The sequence below is a fragment of the Odontesthes bonariensis genome, chromosome 1 (genome assembly GCF_027942865.1).
Source record: "Odontesthes bonariensis isolate fOdoBon6 chromosome 1, fOdoBon6.hap1, whole genome shotgun sequence".
NCBI classification, from domain to species: Eukaryota; Metazoa; Chordata; class Actinopteri; order Atheriniformes; family Atherinopsidae; genus Odontesthes; species Odontesthes bonariensis.
The window spans coordinates 36,222,570-36,239,840 of record NC_134506.1 but is presented as its reverse complement, the minus strand read 5'-3'; the positions used below and the strand labels follow the sequence as shown (position 1 = coordinate 36,239,840).

Here is a 17,271-nt window from a genome sequence, read left to right as displayed (position 1 = left end):
CATTTGGAGGTATCAGCATGCTAAGCCTGGGAGGGGTTGGCCCATCGCTCTGCCGACACGACCCTGAGAGCTGCCACTGCCTCGTCTGTGCTGAGGGGATTTGTGTCAGTACCCCGGCTCCGACCCCCCCCCCTCCCCTCCCTCCTGTCTACGCTTCACTTTCCCCCTGAATGACAGTGTGACACTTGTTCTCCTACATAGGTCCAAATACAAAATAATAAGCTTTTTTGTTATTTTGTTCATTCAGCAATCCGCGATACATGTGGGCTTGTATTTAAATCTTGTCGTTATCCAGATTTGGCAACATCTGTGCTCAAAGCCTCGAATTACACAGGATAAAAAAATTTATTAATTTTTTTTTAAAATGTACTCATCCTCCTCAGCCAAGATTCTTGTCAGCTCCGACTTAAGGTGCAGCCCTCTGTGAACGCTTTTTGTTCTGCGTTGCTCGCTTCCTCCACATCTTTTTCCCCTCTTTGGCACTCAGTGAGTCGGGTGAGGCGCAGACAATTACTGGGAGCTTGTTGTTCATTTACTCCCACAAGGCCAAAAAGGCGGAGGTGATGAAGCAGCTGTTGGTTGGCATGCTAAATGATACGCACACACAGTTCTTAAATGCCTAAACAGCTCTGTATGAGACTTGTCATGAGGAGTGGTGGGAGACTGCGTAACTTCACAGCTAAATCAGGATGTCTTTGAGGCCTCTGTTTGTTGCTCTTCCCCGGTCATCTGAGTGGATTTATTTGAGCTGGTTCTCATTTGTTCATCTGTGAGAATCCTTCATTCATAAATCTCTAAAGGGAACAGGCAGTGCTGTGTGATGTAAACAGCAACTAGGTCTTTCATTTTCAAACCAGCCAGTGGGTTTTTAGGACCTTGTACTATTAAAATGATGTAAAAGGGAGGACAATACACATCTTTGTGTTGTTTAATGTAGTGTGCGAAATGTAATACAATGAAGGGTGCTGAGAATGGGCTCACTTAAAAAAACAAAAAAAACCCAGCCCAGATGTACTGGTGTATCTCAACAACACTGGTTTTATTGTTTCTATGAAACCTAAAACTGACAATTATACACGTTATAAAAAAATCTGAGATGGTAAAACAGACCAGCTCTTCAAAAAGAGAAAACAAAACAAATCGAACTTTATTTCAGCAGCCAACGAGCTGCTGTATCAAACAGCAATAAAATCTTTAAACACTTAAAGGCTGATGCAGAGGATCCCTTCAGCTTTTAAACACACTGCTTCAGTGTTGTATTGTTAAACAGATCTGAAGCACACTTTTGAAACACCAATATAAAGAAAATGTGCATTTCCATAATCTGGTATGAAGCTCGTAACCAAAGCTGAATAGAGTCTTTTCGAGGGTGGTGGTACGGGCGAGGCTTTGCATCCCCCTTTCATAAAGAGAGTAAAGGGCACAGTGGCAACACCCAAACAACACTAAGAAGGTTCATTTCAAATAAAAGTACTCTTCATGAGGAATTAATCCAACATTTTAAAACGATGCATAGCGCACAGAACTGGTAGGCTTACTACATGCTAGCTATATGTGGCAGAGTTTGCACTCAATCTTTTCAAAGAATTTGCACACAGAACTTTTGGGTGGACTGATTTTTACCAGGGAAAATTGTGATTGGGGCCGTCCTAACAGCCGTCAACTTTCAACTACGGTCGTGGGAGGTGAGCAACAAAAATTGGTATTTGCCATTGAAATAAAATCAATGAAACAAATATCAAACACCAATTGTTATTTGGTATTCTCAGACAAGGACATTTAATCTTAGTGCAGCACCGCTCTCCTTTGAAAGTGGCGACAGTGACGTTGGCGTGCGAGCATGTGACGGGTTCACAAGTTGAAACTATGCTAGTAACAAGTTGCCTGATATCTCAAGTGAAAACTAACCGCTTTGCTTTTTCTCCACATCCAAATGAGGAATAATGTTAGGTTTCCAACAATGTCAAATTGTTTTGTTATTGTGTGCTCATCTGTAGCTGTTTTAAAGATTCAGCTTTTATAAAAACTGAATTTGGGACACTGCCATGTCTAATTATCTTTTCACGTCGGCTGGTATTAGCCATGTTTATTCTCCAAAAGCAGAAACAGGAATATTTGCTCTCCACTTGGGTGGAGCAACTTTTTTGGGGGAAAAAGCACATTAAGTGAATACATAAACATAAAAGCTAAGAAGTATTTCCTAAATTTGGCTTTTTCTGTCAATCTTTTCTGATGTAATATTTCAAAGTGAGTATAAAAACAGATGAAAACGACTTTGCTCTGCCTGACAAGTTTCTGAGATTAAAAAAAACACAACAGACTTCAAAGAGGGTTCAGTTGTAATCTTACTCTACGGGCCTCTACAGCCCTGACAGCCATAACAACCTGTGTGCTACACCTGCAGAGTGCTCCCCCCACCTCCACCACTGCTACTCATGAAACACCCCCACCCTTTCTACTCTCCTCACCACTTTTAAAACCACTCAAAATCTCCCACCATCCTCCTGTGTCAGACAGAGCAGAATCAGAGGAAAACACAGCTCAACCGGACCAAAATCACTGCCTCTTTTAGCTAAAATAGCAGCTTTGACAAGGTGAGTACAGGCAAAGGACAGACTTGGTTGGGGGAAAGTGGGAGGCTCCATCACTCTGTGGGAGGCAGAGAATGAGGGAGCACAACATAGTACTGGTGTTGGCTCTGAGCCATGTTTGTGTCACTAACAGAAGTGGCCTTGTCTACCACAACCCAGCTCTCCACCCCCTGCCTCTACCCCTCACCATGCACTCACTCTCTCCCAGTTTGCCTGGAAACAGAGTCAAGGGGCGACTGGCTGGATGCTTGGTAACAGAAAAGAGCTGCAATAGAGAGAGGGGGGAGGGGGGGGGGGGGGGGGGGGGGGGGGGAGGAATCAGACAGCTCAGCTCAACACTGGAGCAAAAATAAGAAAAAAGGATAGAGGGGGGGAAGCAGCCACTCAATGACAGGGACTGTGCTTTGGGAATGTTGATGAGGCAGGGACCTTTCCTCCATTTGGTTCCTCAAAATGAACCAACTAGCAGCACCGTGAATGTGTGGGCGATCTGTACTCTGCATGCCCGCAGAGCCACTGAGCGCGGGCTGCTTTGAAGATTCAGTGTTTGCATTATTTCACAGGGAAAAAAGGGGCCGTTTTTTCAGATCCTGCAGAAACTGATAGTGAAAGCGATACATCTTGAAATTAAATAAGCTGAATGTTGTTTCGATCAAAGGGAGGAAAACTGAGTGCCTAAGATTTTCACTCGGACTGAACTGCAGGAGATGAGCCAACTCTATTCCCGACTGGCAGGTTTGCAAAAAAAAAAAAAAAGCGCTTTGTTATGAGGCACGATGCTGTTGAGCAGATATCTCTCTGCAACAAATTTTCTTCTATGAACTCCCAAGCAAAAAAACAAATCAAGGCCACCTAAGAACTGGCTGCCAACTGCTATTCTTCTTGGCAAAATAATGCACCATGTGTGCTGTTAAAGCACAAATTGGTACCACCACCATTTCCCAAGGCAGTCTGGGCTAATCCAATTATATTTCAGCAGGAAAAACATGTACGGTAATGACGGCAAGATGATCTTTTTTTTTTTTTTAAACGACAGAGACTTAACTAAAGCCTTGAAAACGCAATGTTCTTAAGATGTCTTAACCACAAAACCACACAGAGTATGGACAAAAAAAAACCAAAAAAAAAACAGCAATTATCCCATATGTTTTATCTCCTTTCCTTTTGTGCCCCAACCATGACTTATTTGTTTCACTAAACAGCATGTTAAACCACTCTTCTTACCATCTTCGGTTTCCTGCCACACGATGCCTTCGAGATTGACGCTGGTCCCTGGCTCGCAGGGCCCCAAGCACTCGGGTTCGGTCGCCAGGGCCACATCGGATGTGTTCACCGCCACGGAACGCGTGCGGACCATTATCTGCTCACACGGCGAGGCAATCTCACTGTTGCCCACTGTGGCCAGGAGGTGGAGAGGGGGAGGAGCTGGCGTGGAGACGGGAGATTCCATCTGTGAAGGAGGAAGAGGAGGTTGATAAGAGAAAGAAACGCACGAGACACTTCAGAACGTGTTCATAAACACATACAGAGACTATGTTGAGATTCAGTCAGTGGATGGCACAATGAGAGGAAGTGAACAACGTGCTCGACACATGAGACATTGTGGTATTTCAGTGGCCCTTGAAAGCTTTCCTCAACAGAGAAAAGGCCAGGCAGCTGTTAGTGCTGTAATGCACTACTGTGTCTTTCCTTAACCTTTCCTCTCAACCTTAGAGGTGATTAGCAGGCAGAGAAGGCAGAGGGAGGGAATGTGAACTGCATTGACTGCCTCTGTGGAAGGACAGAATTAGATATGCGGGGGTCTGCCAAACAAACCCTCCCCGAGCTTTCCTTCCTCACACACACACACACAGCAGCTAGAGATCCATGACACCAAATCATCTCACAGACTGATCACTCATTAATTCCCTCAATTAAAGAGCTAGTTGTGGTAAGGGAGCGGGCCGCTGAGGGTCAGTAATTGATTTCACCTGTTCTGACACACTGTGACAGCAATGAGTAGCGAGTGGGCCTATGAGGAAAATGAAAAGGACAGCAAGGGAGGGAGGCGATGAGAGCAAATGGAGGGCAGCACAAGAGAGAAATGGAGGCAGAAAAACATGTAGGTGGGAAAAGAGGCAGAGGGAGAGTGATGGTGATTTAAGGGCCACAGTGTCACCAGGCTTAGTGCTCTTTATTCAAGGCAGTCCACATTAAAGCGCTCCAAATCATTAGCACTGAACTGCGGCAGGAATGCCAAGCTGCAGCCAACGACGCACATTTATTAATTGGGCATAAACCACTCAGTGTTCTGGAATATGCTGCCAATGCTGGATCCAATTAGGCTTTGAAAACAAAACAACAACTGACACATTTGGATTACAAGTCTTTACAGTCTTTAAATAATTGTTCTAATCTACTTACCGTTTCAAACTGTGTCAAATGCGGCTAAAAAACTAAAAAACAGTTCACCACTTTGGTGTTGAATCAAACATCTGAAATGTTGTTACAAACTGCTGGTAGCATTAATGCTGTGCGCAGAACAAAGATATTTTCCCTGAAGTTAAGAAATATATCGACAAAATACACATTTTTGGTTCAATTTTGTTTTTTAACAAATGCCTGCAAAAATATTGCGTCACCATTCACTCCCAGCTGTGGCACACAGATGTATTCAGTGCATATGAACAATAGTCATCATGCCATCTTATCACACTACGAGGTAAACAAGTTCCGCATCATAGCTGTGTAGTTGCAGCTATGCTTCTGTACCGCTCAGCAGAGCCAGTAGCATGGCAGCAAAATGAGTAGTTTTCAGCTTTCTTTGTGGTCTGAGGTTTCAGCATGATTGCACTTGTCAAACTGGTCTTCATGAAGATGGAGAAGGAGGACTGGCACACTTATTCATTTCCATTTAAGACATATTCTATATTTGAAGTATTCTGTATTAGGAGAGTCAATTACGGAGGTTTGAAAACCAAATATTAGTCCTCGATGAAACTTAATATTAGCTAAAGATTTGTCATCACAAAATCTTTACAAGTCACGGTTTAATACCGACGTTAGCGGGGCTGGCCCGTTTCTGCCGCTGCTTGGAGGAAAAGCAAATTAATGTGTGAGTGAGTGGGGGCCAACGACATCGTAATCACCGTGTGTCAGTTTTCCATGTGTGATGTGGCCACGCTGCGAGCCGGCTGAGTGAATGAGACGGGACAGGTAATCACCTGAGCTGTCACCACACGCCGTTCCTGGACCTCAGACGAAAACCACACAATGAAGCTTCCAGCAGAGTGACAGCAAATGAAGAAAAGTACAAACATGTTCATCCAGAAACTCCCCTGAAAGGGCTCGACAATTCCTCAAACTATTTATGTTGATGATTTGGATATCGTTTGTGAGCTAACAGAATTGAGTTTTAAAGCCAAAGTTTTGCAGGATCAGTTTGCTTCCAATTAGAACAAACAGTCAGAGGGGTTACATGGCACTGAAAGGATCAGATAATTGGCTAAATTACAATAAGATTGAGTTATTAAGTGCATGTAGACACTAGCCTGGCTGACGCGTCCACATCTCGATGAGATGGTGGTCTGGGAACTAGGTGTGCATTTTCTCGTATTTGAGGTGTGGTTTACGAATTGCTAGAGCCGTTTATTGGGCGCTACGAATGTCTATCAAATGGCGTCTGGTTCTTCCCATGCTGCTTTGCGTTCGATTCATAGCCAATTGTATCACTTATACCAGATGACGTATGTAGAGCGACAGAAATTCGACGAGGAAATACATCCTTCTTGGCAATGAAATCTTTCAACGCCAAACGTTGCTCTTTTTTAAAAGTAAACTTGCGTTCTAAGCTACTTAAAGGGATACAAGGTAGTTTAGCGGCAGTATAGCGATCTCTATTGGTCAAACTGAAATTCTACACTGTCGTAAAAATGCCCACCTGTACACACCCACTAACCATCGTGGCGAATGCTGCCATTGTGTTATTTAGTCAGTGCAGTTAGGTCATCTGATTCACAAGTGTAGACTGCCCACGTAAGATACTATAATCAGAGATTTTCTGAAGAGAGAACTCAAGATAATATGCTATAATACTGTTGCTGGAGGAAGTGGCCGGGGACAGCTCGTCTGGGTTTCTCTGCTCAGGCTGCTGCCCCCGCGACCCGATCCCCGGACAAGCGGAAGATAATGGATGTATGGATGTATGGATGTATGGATGGACTGTTGCTGATCTTGAATGGGATTCTTCCCTCATCATGGTGTATTCGTGGAGTGATTCCTTTGTATTAGCAGACACTTACAAAAGTTACATCTTAGACAGATGCGCGCAGGCACTACCAACACACGCCGCAATAAACGCAGACTAGCTCTACACTATTACGATTACAATCACAAATTAATCAATTTTCATTTGTAGATAACAATTCTTGTTCGGATCAAAACGCTATTCTTATTCTAATCAGGTCAGTCCGTGTATTTCTGAAGCTAGGCTACGTCTCGAACTCAGAAGGAATTAGAGCACCGTCATCACCTGTCTCTTCACGATCTAAAACGCAGGTCAGACACTATGGTAGATGAACAAGATCACGCTTGGAGAAATTTCACAAAGATGGGAAGTGCCAACATCGAACGTTTCATATTCAGTCTGTGAAAGGCAGAATATGAAACGCTTGGTGTTGGCTCTTCAACGCAAGCGAACACATAGCTACAACTACAGCTAGCATACAGTACCTAGCTAAGTGCCGTAAACACAAACGACTCTTCTCGCGCATCACGACACTTCAGAAGCGGGTCGCTCCTGCCGAAGTTACATATGGGATTTTCAGCATACAGACCCCTGTTGGGAGCGAGACAGGCTTCATTCGCTTACCATTGACTTGTTTAACCTTTGTTAAACTCCTGAAGGCTATAATTTTAGGTGAAAATGCTACCTAGTGCCCCTTTAAAACACTTTCTAAGGCTGCATCGAACGGTAACGTTGTGTCCGCTGCCATGTTGGATTAACACTCTACAAGCTTCGGTGTCGCGCATAGACGTCGTCATCGTCTTGCTGTCCCCCCCCCCCCCCCCCCTTCTGTGATTGGTTCCCTAACTCAGGCAAAAATAAAGGCGGTGGTTTCCAGGCTGCCTTTGCAGTGTGAATGAAATCGCGCGCAAAGCAGCATGGGAATTCCCAGGCTATGAAGACACCTGAATCGGACAAGAAATTGGATCGAATCGAGTTACTCGCGATCGGATTAAGACCCCGGGATAACTCGGTTGAAAGTCAAAATCAACGTGCTTGTAGACGGTGAAGCACGTGGTGAATTAGACTTTGCGTTCTGCGCATGCTCGAGATTTTTTCCCGGGGTCGGGAACCGGAAGTGACAATATTACTGTTGTAGTCGCCGTCAGAAAGAAAAACACAGCGATGGAGAATGCGCTGTTGTGCATCGCGTTTGTGCAATAAGCAGCTCATCACAAACTAAATATAGAGGGACGTAGCTTCATCTTGCTCTTCATTTACTATTTTCTCAAATGCCTGGGTTTGGTGTTGAAGGGGTCAACCGGAAGTGGCTCTATTAGCAATAGTTGAAATGGGTACAGCGCCACCTATCGTATCGGAGTATGACACGCTTTGTGCCTCTGATCCGATTCATTCACCGCCATATATCCAAGGATAATTACCCTTGCTCAACTCAATCTTATTTTAATTTAGCCAATTATCTGATCCTTTCAGTGCCATGCAACCCCACTGAGTTATGTATTTGGTTCGGTTCGTCTCTGTTAGCAGTAATACTTAAGCAGTTATGGACAGATGTGCCTGAGCATTTTACAACAGATCTTAGAAGTGATTAACGCCCGATGTTCACCTTTTTTTTAATTACGCCTCTGTAATAGGATGCAGTCGCAGACTGCTCGTATTTATTTTTCCACTTTTCTATCGTTTGATTTTTAGGCTAATTATTTCAGTCCACTCAGAATTATTATGACAAGTGGCTAATAAGAAGAGCTGATAATTAATTGTGGAAAACAGATTATGAGTATAGGCAGAAAGTAGTTCAGGGATTGCCCTGATTTCCAAGTGCAGTGTTGGTATCAGAAGCACTGAGTTTCCATTAAAAACACTGAATGCTGATGATCCCCAGAGCAATGCCATTCAAAATTCCTGAGATTAATTATTTCCATTAATGAGTTCATGAATTTCACAGTGATATCTTACATTTTCAAATGAAGCGTAACCTTGCCTGGATGTGCTTTGACTTTTGCCACTCAATTAGTTTAATAAAGCAGAGGAACTTTCAGAATTAAAGTGAGAAGCCAACCTCGTGCTAAGATACAAGAGGGACTGTTCAATAAGGTAATGATTCAGATCAGAATAGCAATAGAAATGGAAAAACTGGAACAGTTTACAGCGTGCATGAACAATCTGCTGGATTTCTATGTTGTGTAAATGGATGAGTGAACAAAAGGACTTTCACCCTGGAGCTGCACAGTGCACACACACTCAGCGCAATGCTTGACGTCTTGTTTGGGGTTTCGAAAAAACCACAAGCAACTGAACTACAGAACTTGTCAGATTAGAAGGCTTTACCCAACCCTCAGTTGATGCCAGAGTCCAAGATTTCTTCCCTCCTTGCCAGACTTTACAGAAGAGTTTTGAAATCCACAATCCCCGAGTGTCACGCAATCTTTTTTCCTGAAACCCCATGTCTACTTCCTGAGAAAGCCACACTGGGGAAAAATAATGTTTAACTCACTGGCAAAAATCCTGTAACTCTTCAATTGGTGTTGTGTATAACTGGGACATTAACTGGGGGGGGAACAGCCTGATTTATCAGTGGCAGATGGATGTGTGTTTTACTTTTAACTGGACACACAGACTTCATCTTTAACTTCTTTATGAGACTCGGGAATAGGAAACTATGACTAATAAAAAGTGTTACTGAGACACCTGCGTTGGTGGCAGGTGAAGAACCATAAACAGATTGTTACACTGCTAGCATGTGTCAGACCATAAAAAAAAACAACCAACCTGTAAAAAATCTGAGTATCAAAGTAGCTGCAAACGTTGGACATTTGTGTTTTCATACCATCATACTGTGAGTTGAAGCTATCAGTGGAGAAGGATCCATCACCTCTGCTGGATGATTATGAACTAGAGAGAAATGTTGTTCATTTCATCCAACAGTTACGGAGGAAAAAAGTGCTACTAATGCAGGATTTTTGAGCTACAACCTATTTTCCACAGTTTTCCCGAACAGAACCAAAGAAATGTCAACAAAAACAATCAAACTGAATTTAGTGCATTAAAAAAAACGTATATGTGATGACGGATAGTTATGGCTAAACAGAGATCATACACCTGTGCACTGTCTCTTTTACTCTATAAACTATAAAAACTTGAAATGCCATAGATAAGAGGCGCAACTGTTCGGAAAAAGAAACACAGACGCCCACATTCAGTGGATTAAGGGGAACACAGGTAGACGAGGAGGATTACAAGACCGACATGGTGGAGGAACAGAGGGTCTCCACCATCAGTGTAGCTAACAGCAAGGACTCCAAAGCTTTAGCAAAGCTTTGTGAGAAGAAAAAAAACAAAAAAACAACGTTTCACTGAACATCTGTTTGGCCATTTTGTTCAAATACAAAAACAGTGAACACCATTAATATCAGCGGGGAAATAAACAAACCTCAGAAATTGGCAACACTCCAACCTCCATTTGCTACATCAAAATGCCTTTAATGTAGCAAATGTTGCCCTTAAAGATGTGCTCACTGCATTCATCTTGATATCTAAAACAGACGTTGCAAATAAAAACCAAATCAACACAATTCAAGGTAGCCAAAGGCCAATTCTTGTGTTAAGGATCATTACAGGGCTCAAAGGACTATTAAAACATTAGGCTAAGAAACCTTTGTCATGGGTTAACTTGTGATGTGGAACGCGGATGCGTTTCTAAAATAGTTACGAGTCAGTCTTGACAACAGAACTAAAACAATTTACACACACAAACCTCATGTTTAACGTGGGATTGTGAGAAATGTTCTGGTCATGGTTTACCCACTCAAACAAGACTGCTGTTGCAGGTCACAGAGAACCATGTCTGCAGGAGTACTTCAATACGCTTCACTGCTAAACCATGCAATCCCATTTCTTCTGGAGCTTTTTTTGCATCAGTGTCTGCAATAAAACATAAGCACCATAAGTAGCTTTCTCTCAAAAGCGTGATATGGTAGTTGGCCGTATCAGTTGGAACACGGTCATTTCAAGGGGCTGAAGATGGGGGTTGAAAAGCTAAAAGCATTAACCATCAGAGTAATAAGTGATGGGGAAACTATATTTGAGGTGGAAGTGATCAGGATTAAACCAACAAGTCTGTGAAATCTAAATGATTCACAGCAGCAACAATGTACAAATGTCACGGTATGCTAACGTGTAAGCTTGCTTCAGGGCACTGGAGCACGAGGTTACCTCAAGCTGTCTGTTAGCATGCTTCTGTTGAGTAGTGAAGCGATAATGGCTGTGAAATCACCAGTTCATTTTTGTCTTTAACTTTTGTTATGAGCATATAAACACTGGAAAATGGTTTACACACTGTAAGCATATCTTAAACGTTTTCAACCCCTTCTCTCAAGCTGTACGTGTAAATCACAGAGTACAGTTCTATTCCATTCATGAAATGATTATATACTTGTTCCAGATGCAGAATAATGACTGTATTTATTCAGATTTTTATGACTCACTTGAATTGATATGCTAATTTGAGGAAATAAATTCATAAAAGAGGTTTGACGATCAAATCGTAGCAACTGAATATGATACTTGGAGGAGAAAGTTTTTCAGACATTGTAAAAAAAGTATCAGGCTGACACGATTATACCTGATGTAACTGTTAAATCATAAGAACGGCTGAGATTTTCTAAGTGGAGAAAGCATGAGACACCAACATCAAAAGAAAGAAAATATCTGTCTGGAAAAGGAATACAATTCTTTCTGACAAGCAGCCATTATTAAGCATAAAGGAATCCTGGCGTCCAGTGTTTCTGCTTCCCTTACGTAACTCTGTTGGACTCTATGGGCTAACTCTTAACATCTCTGGTGAGTTACTGAGCCAGAAGGCCAGTGGAGATGCTATTTTTACACGTCTTCCTGGCTCTGATCAGTGCTTCTCTCAACACCACTGCCACACAGCTACAATATGTTTGAAGAAAAGGACCAAAGCTCCTCAGTTTGGCTGTTGTACAAATAACATAGGACTCTGCGAATTTGCTTCAGTGAATTTGAGAGCCGCATATAAATTTTAACCGGTAAAGACAAAACCGAGATGTACATTACTGAGAGAAATTGAAGAAGTAAAGATTATTAAAATTGAGCTACAATTGAAAAGAAATGCACAAGCTGTATCTAATTTGATAGCTACAATGTTCAAATCAGTGCGAACACACACACACAAGAAATGACTATATTCTCTTTCAAGTCATGAAAGCTAGGAGATTGTTTTCAAACACTGCACACTTCCTTTTCTGAAACCACACTGTCATTTTCTTTGAAGCTCAGAGTAATCACAGGCACACAGAGAAAATACAAACAGGAACACCTGACATCTACTGCAGACCACCAGCTGACAAAAGATACTCAGTTTCTAGGCAACTCCTTCCAATTTTAGCTGCTAATTGTGCTTTCAGGAAAGCATAAGCACACATAAATAATACAGAGAGGAAACTAAGCTGTGATGAAATCCGTCACCCATGACCCACAATCTCTTTGGAGCTATAATGAGAAAGACAGGATCTAAACTATCTGAACCAAAGCCATTTGCCAGCTGACATTATATTACAGTTTATACACGTGTATATAAGACTAGTTCAGTTGGAGTAAAGCATACTCTCTATTAAAAACAAGCTTTACTCTACATGTCATTTGCAAATGGTAAAGTCTACACTTTGACACTTAATATCACAGCTCCTTTTTATGGTGCAACACAACACCTAAGTAAGTTGTGTTGTGAATAAAATAATGAATAATGGGTTTATACAGTAGAGTAAACCTCCCATCTCTCAGCTCTGAACAGTTGTGAATTACAGCTCAGTTGTTAAAAAACATGCAATGCTTACACGTTTATGGAAATTCAACCACTGATTAAAATTTGATAGTGATTCAGAGTGACACATTATAGCTGCGATATGCAAATCCGAGCATATATTCTACAAATGCCTTTCATTTCACTGAAGCAAAAGGGTACAGAGTTTTGACAAAGAGAAACCTCTTATGAGAGCATGAGGCTTCACCTGTAGAGACTTGCATGCATTAGTAAGGAGACAGCTCCTACAGCTAACGGCTACGTGATGGGAAGCAAGAGAGATATAAAAAGACAGAAGGCACAAGGGACCGCAGGGCAGAGAACTGAGCAGAGATAAGTGGAGCTTACATATTTGCTCACTTATGCAGCAGTGGCCTAATTTACTCATTAAAGTCATATGCAGGAAAAAGTCTTTTTATAACACGATCAAACTGCAGCTGTAAAACGAAGCATTTGGCAACACTTGGGTTTGTTTATAAGCTGTCTGAGGGCTAGTATCCTTTTTGTTTTTTATCCAAACTACTACACAGCCAACTGTGCTTATTACAAATACCAAATCATGGATTATCTTTTACACTTTTTGACTTTACCGTCACACATTCACATGCTCAAGTAAGACTACAGAAAGCAGCATGTGCATGCTATTCATTTGTGGGCATTTGATTATAAAACAAAGATAACTAGCAGAAGATGATTCTAAGAATAAAAGTAAACAGTCAAACACTGATGCCAGCAATTGGTAAAAAGTACATCAAAATCTTGTGAAAGGGTAACATGGTTTTGCCTTCTGTATGTGCACACATCCAGCAATAAAACCAAAGAAACCCGCCTATGTGTGTGCCAAATTTCATGGCGCCATGTTCAATAGTTGTTGAGTTAATTAATTTAAAACTACAATTCTCAAGAGGGTGCAAAAACGAAAAGGCAGAGGATCGCTAAAGTCAGCTGGATCCATCTTCTGGAAAGACCATAAAATGTCTGCCATCCAAACTGCCGAGCTATTCCACAGTTAGGCCTAGTTTGTCATCATAAAAAATTCAACACAGGCAGGGCTTGAAATTTATCTAAAGCCTTAAAAACACACATCCTTTACCGCATGAGGCAAATTCGTGCTCCAGCAAGAAGTACAATTTATGGTAATGACTGCGTTCGATTAGCTATTAAAAAATAAAAATCAATTTTAAAAAAAAAAACATACTTTTACAATAACTATCACAAAACTAAGCAGCTCATTTTACATCTTCACAACAAAAAAGGGAGATAAGACGAGTGATTTGCCTCCACAGTAATGATGACGGCTTAACTAATCCATCCACCTTTCGATATTACCTCAGGCTACACTCTGAACACCAACGTCGCCTCACAAGCAGATGGAGGCGACGGCAATCATGAAGGCAATTTCAGCAACAAGAAAGAATGGTAAACTACTGTCTAAAAAAGCATTGGCACCATTTGGTCTGTTTAGCTCTTTGGCCAGCAGGCAGGATGCCAGTTTGGTTGACTGGTTAACACACACGAGGTGGAGTGGTACACTTTCCTCTTGTCTTGGTTCAGCTTGACCTTGTCAACCCAATTCCTTCCTCTCCTCTCTGGCTCGGCTCGCTGCTGTGAGACTAGGCCTGGTATTGTTTGTTAGCTGAAAGGGTGGGGGTTGGGTGGAAAGTGCACTGAGGCGGGCTGTTTGCCATCGGGAGCAGTGAAAGCTCGCCATACAGAGGCAAAGCAAACTGGTCGGGTCTTTATGTTGCTGCATAGTGAGTCTGTACTCATGCAACAAAAACATGAGCAAAACTAATCTCCGACTGGTACATAGGATTTCTCTTTCATCTTCACCAGTGGTTTGTAGCTTGAAGATCTAGCTGCATAATGCAACATTACTGTGCTGTTGGGGGGAAAGTGTGCTGCAGTAATACCTACAAGACTGTTTCTATTGTAACCCATTGTAAAAATGTTAAAAGAGTCCCAACTTTACGAGTTATCCATTTCAAATTAATCCCATCTTTGTGTTGATTTGGGCTTCCATCGCCTTCTCACATTCCTCATCCTCTCACTCTCACCATAGGTCAGTTGACAACAGCAGTATCTATTACAACAATAAGCCACATTCTTGTCAAGGTCACCCACTTGCGACCGACAAGGAGAGAAGCTGTGCTACGAGCAGAAATCAAGATAAGCTAAGCTGAGACCGCCAGGGTTTCTCTCTCGCCAACCCTCTCCATAGTCATAAATCTTATCTCACAGCAAAGGGAAACCTGACAACAAACTGAGAGGTTGCCATCAACAGCTCAACCACCAACAATTCAGACGTCTTACAAGTCTAAAGGATTTGGGAAAAAGCCTAGCAACCTGAGTGGTGTACTTAATTCATGATTTGGCGTAATGTTGACAGTTGGGACCAAAAAAATTCCAGTTTCACAGACCTACCTTCCTGCACCCAAAAGCCCAAAGCAGTTTAAATTAGGCTGGGCATTAACAGATGCTCCTTGACACACCATCCAGGAACCTTATCAGCAGAGTAACAAAAGTCATTTTACGAGTTCTACATAACATACAAGGAAAACAAGTTGTTATTCAGACTGGGAGATTTCCCTGGAGCCCCCAACCTCAAACTATTTATAGATGCTGTGCTCGTCTGTTTCCCTTGTGTTAACACTCTGCTGTGGGTGGTGCCATCTCCAAACATTAGAAAGACAATCCCGAGCCACACATCAGTAAACCACTTTTCTTAAAAAAGACAATCATGGCCACTTACTCTCTATTGTCTGACACACAAACAGGAAACAATGAATATTCTGCTCAGCACAACACAACATAGTCACTTTCAGAGGCAGGAAACATTATTCTATTCAGCTATCCATCTCTCTCTCTCTCTCTCTATATATATATATATATATATATATATATATATATATATATATATATATATATATATATATATATGCTGAATATAGATATACAACAACCAGTTGACAAACTTTAGGAAACCCTTGATAAGCTCCCATAATCCACTCATGGCTTACCTTTAGGAAAAAAAACAAATTCAATGTTCAAGCTGTTCAGATAGAGAAGTGGATGATAAATGAGCCGGGGTTAAGGCCACAGCTGTAGCAGTAGATATATATGTCTGTACATATGGAGGAGTGTATTGAGCTTTGTTCTACAAATGGTCATTGAGCTCCACTGGCTGCTCTGTCCCTCAAGCTGCTTCTTTAACCAGTGCTTGCTACTCTGATTGACCTCCAGTGTCGACCGTCTCATTGAACCATGTCTATCTTAATGGCTGGTGATGTGCACTATTACTGAGTGAAAGTAGTTTCTGCTCTATAACCTAAAAAAAAAAAAAAAAGACTTCAGGCACCTTGGGGGCGATGATGCAGCTCGTACCACATGACATTTCAACACTTTTGCTGGTGAGAGGGAAAATAACTTGAAAAGGCAGGTCAATAGTACAGTGGAGGAGGCCAAGTTACCCACAGTTTATTTTCAGTCTCACACCACGTGTGTGAGCTGTGGTGAACTTCTCAGATGTTGCTTTAAAAAAAAAAAAAAAAAAAAGGAAATAAGGCATATTTCTGTAAGCCTGTTTGGAGTGATAGACTAAGTTGTGTAGACCAGGCTACATTTTACATGGATGTAATAAACAGATAAACAGAACAGGGCTCCAGACATCTGTACATCATTTAGGACAGACTCTTTCATATGTTTGCAATCTTGACTGCAAAAGTGATAAATATGTTACTTTATAAACTACCAGTCTTCTGTTTTATTCGATTAAAAGAAAGCATTTCTCAGAGGGCAGCTGTGTCAAAAGAAGCTTAAAACACATGAAATGGCCATTTTACTGAATGGTGTGGTTAGACTGTTTAACTCTCTTGGTCTAGAAACCAAAGTTCCACGAAGCAGCAGGATTGAGAGTAAATAAGGCAAACAAATGTAGACCCCCACCCCCAGCACTGCAATGTTATACCACTATATGTTAGCCTTGGACTAGCAACCATGCAGCTAACTGGTCCGCCTTCGTCACGATAAAGCGTCTTCTCCTGATGCCAGGTTTGAAAGAGCTCGGGCTGTCGACCAAAATCGCAGTGAAATAATGAGCTCAAGAAAAACCCCGCCGGCACATTCGCTCTGCATCGAATTAGTTCAACTGAATCCCAGGCAGGACATAACCACCATGAGAATGTAATGTGCACAAATTAACACCGTTGGTCCAAAGCCGCAAGGTTAGGGATGGAGTGTCCATCTGCATTTTCACATGAAAGCAGTTTGCTTTGAAACGAGCCGCTTAATGGTTGTGGTTTGTTTTTTTTTGTCTGTTTTTTTAATCTTTCAGTGTTTTTTTATGATTCTGAGACCTTATTTCATTTAGCTGGTGATTGTTTTACTCATTCATGTTAGGCCGAGTAGTTAAAAACACATTTGTGTGTAATGTGACAATTCCAAACAGAGTTCTGTTTTATTTAGATGTTAAAGAGAAACAGCAATTCACTGCCAAACCGACCAAAACGTGGTCCCAGTTTGGATCTTTGAATCCAAATAATTAAAGGTTGCTAACCAGAAACAAAACCCGTTTCAAACCAACAAAAAGGTTTCTTCTGTGGAAGTGCACACAGCTGATCAGTCTTGTGATCGAC

The 17,271-nt window shown here is 41.8% G+C and overlaps 1 protein-coding gene across 1 annotated transcript in view; it reads right to left on the bottom strand.

The window, feature by feature from the left end:
* Positions 1-17,271, bottom strand: part of znf609b (zinc finger protein 609b) — an 86,280-nt gene that overhangs the window by 22,803 nt on the left and 46,206 nt on the right. The window contains exon 3 of the mRNA XM_075465731.1: positions 3,816-4,041. Within this exon, the coding sequence (XP_075321846.1) occupies positions 3,816-4,041 (226 nt within the window). The remainder of the gene's footprint in view (positions 1-3,815; positions 4,042-17,271) is intronic.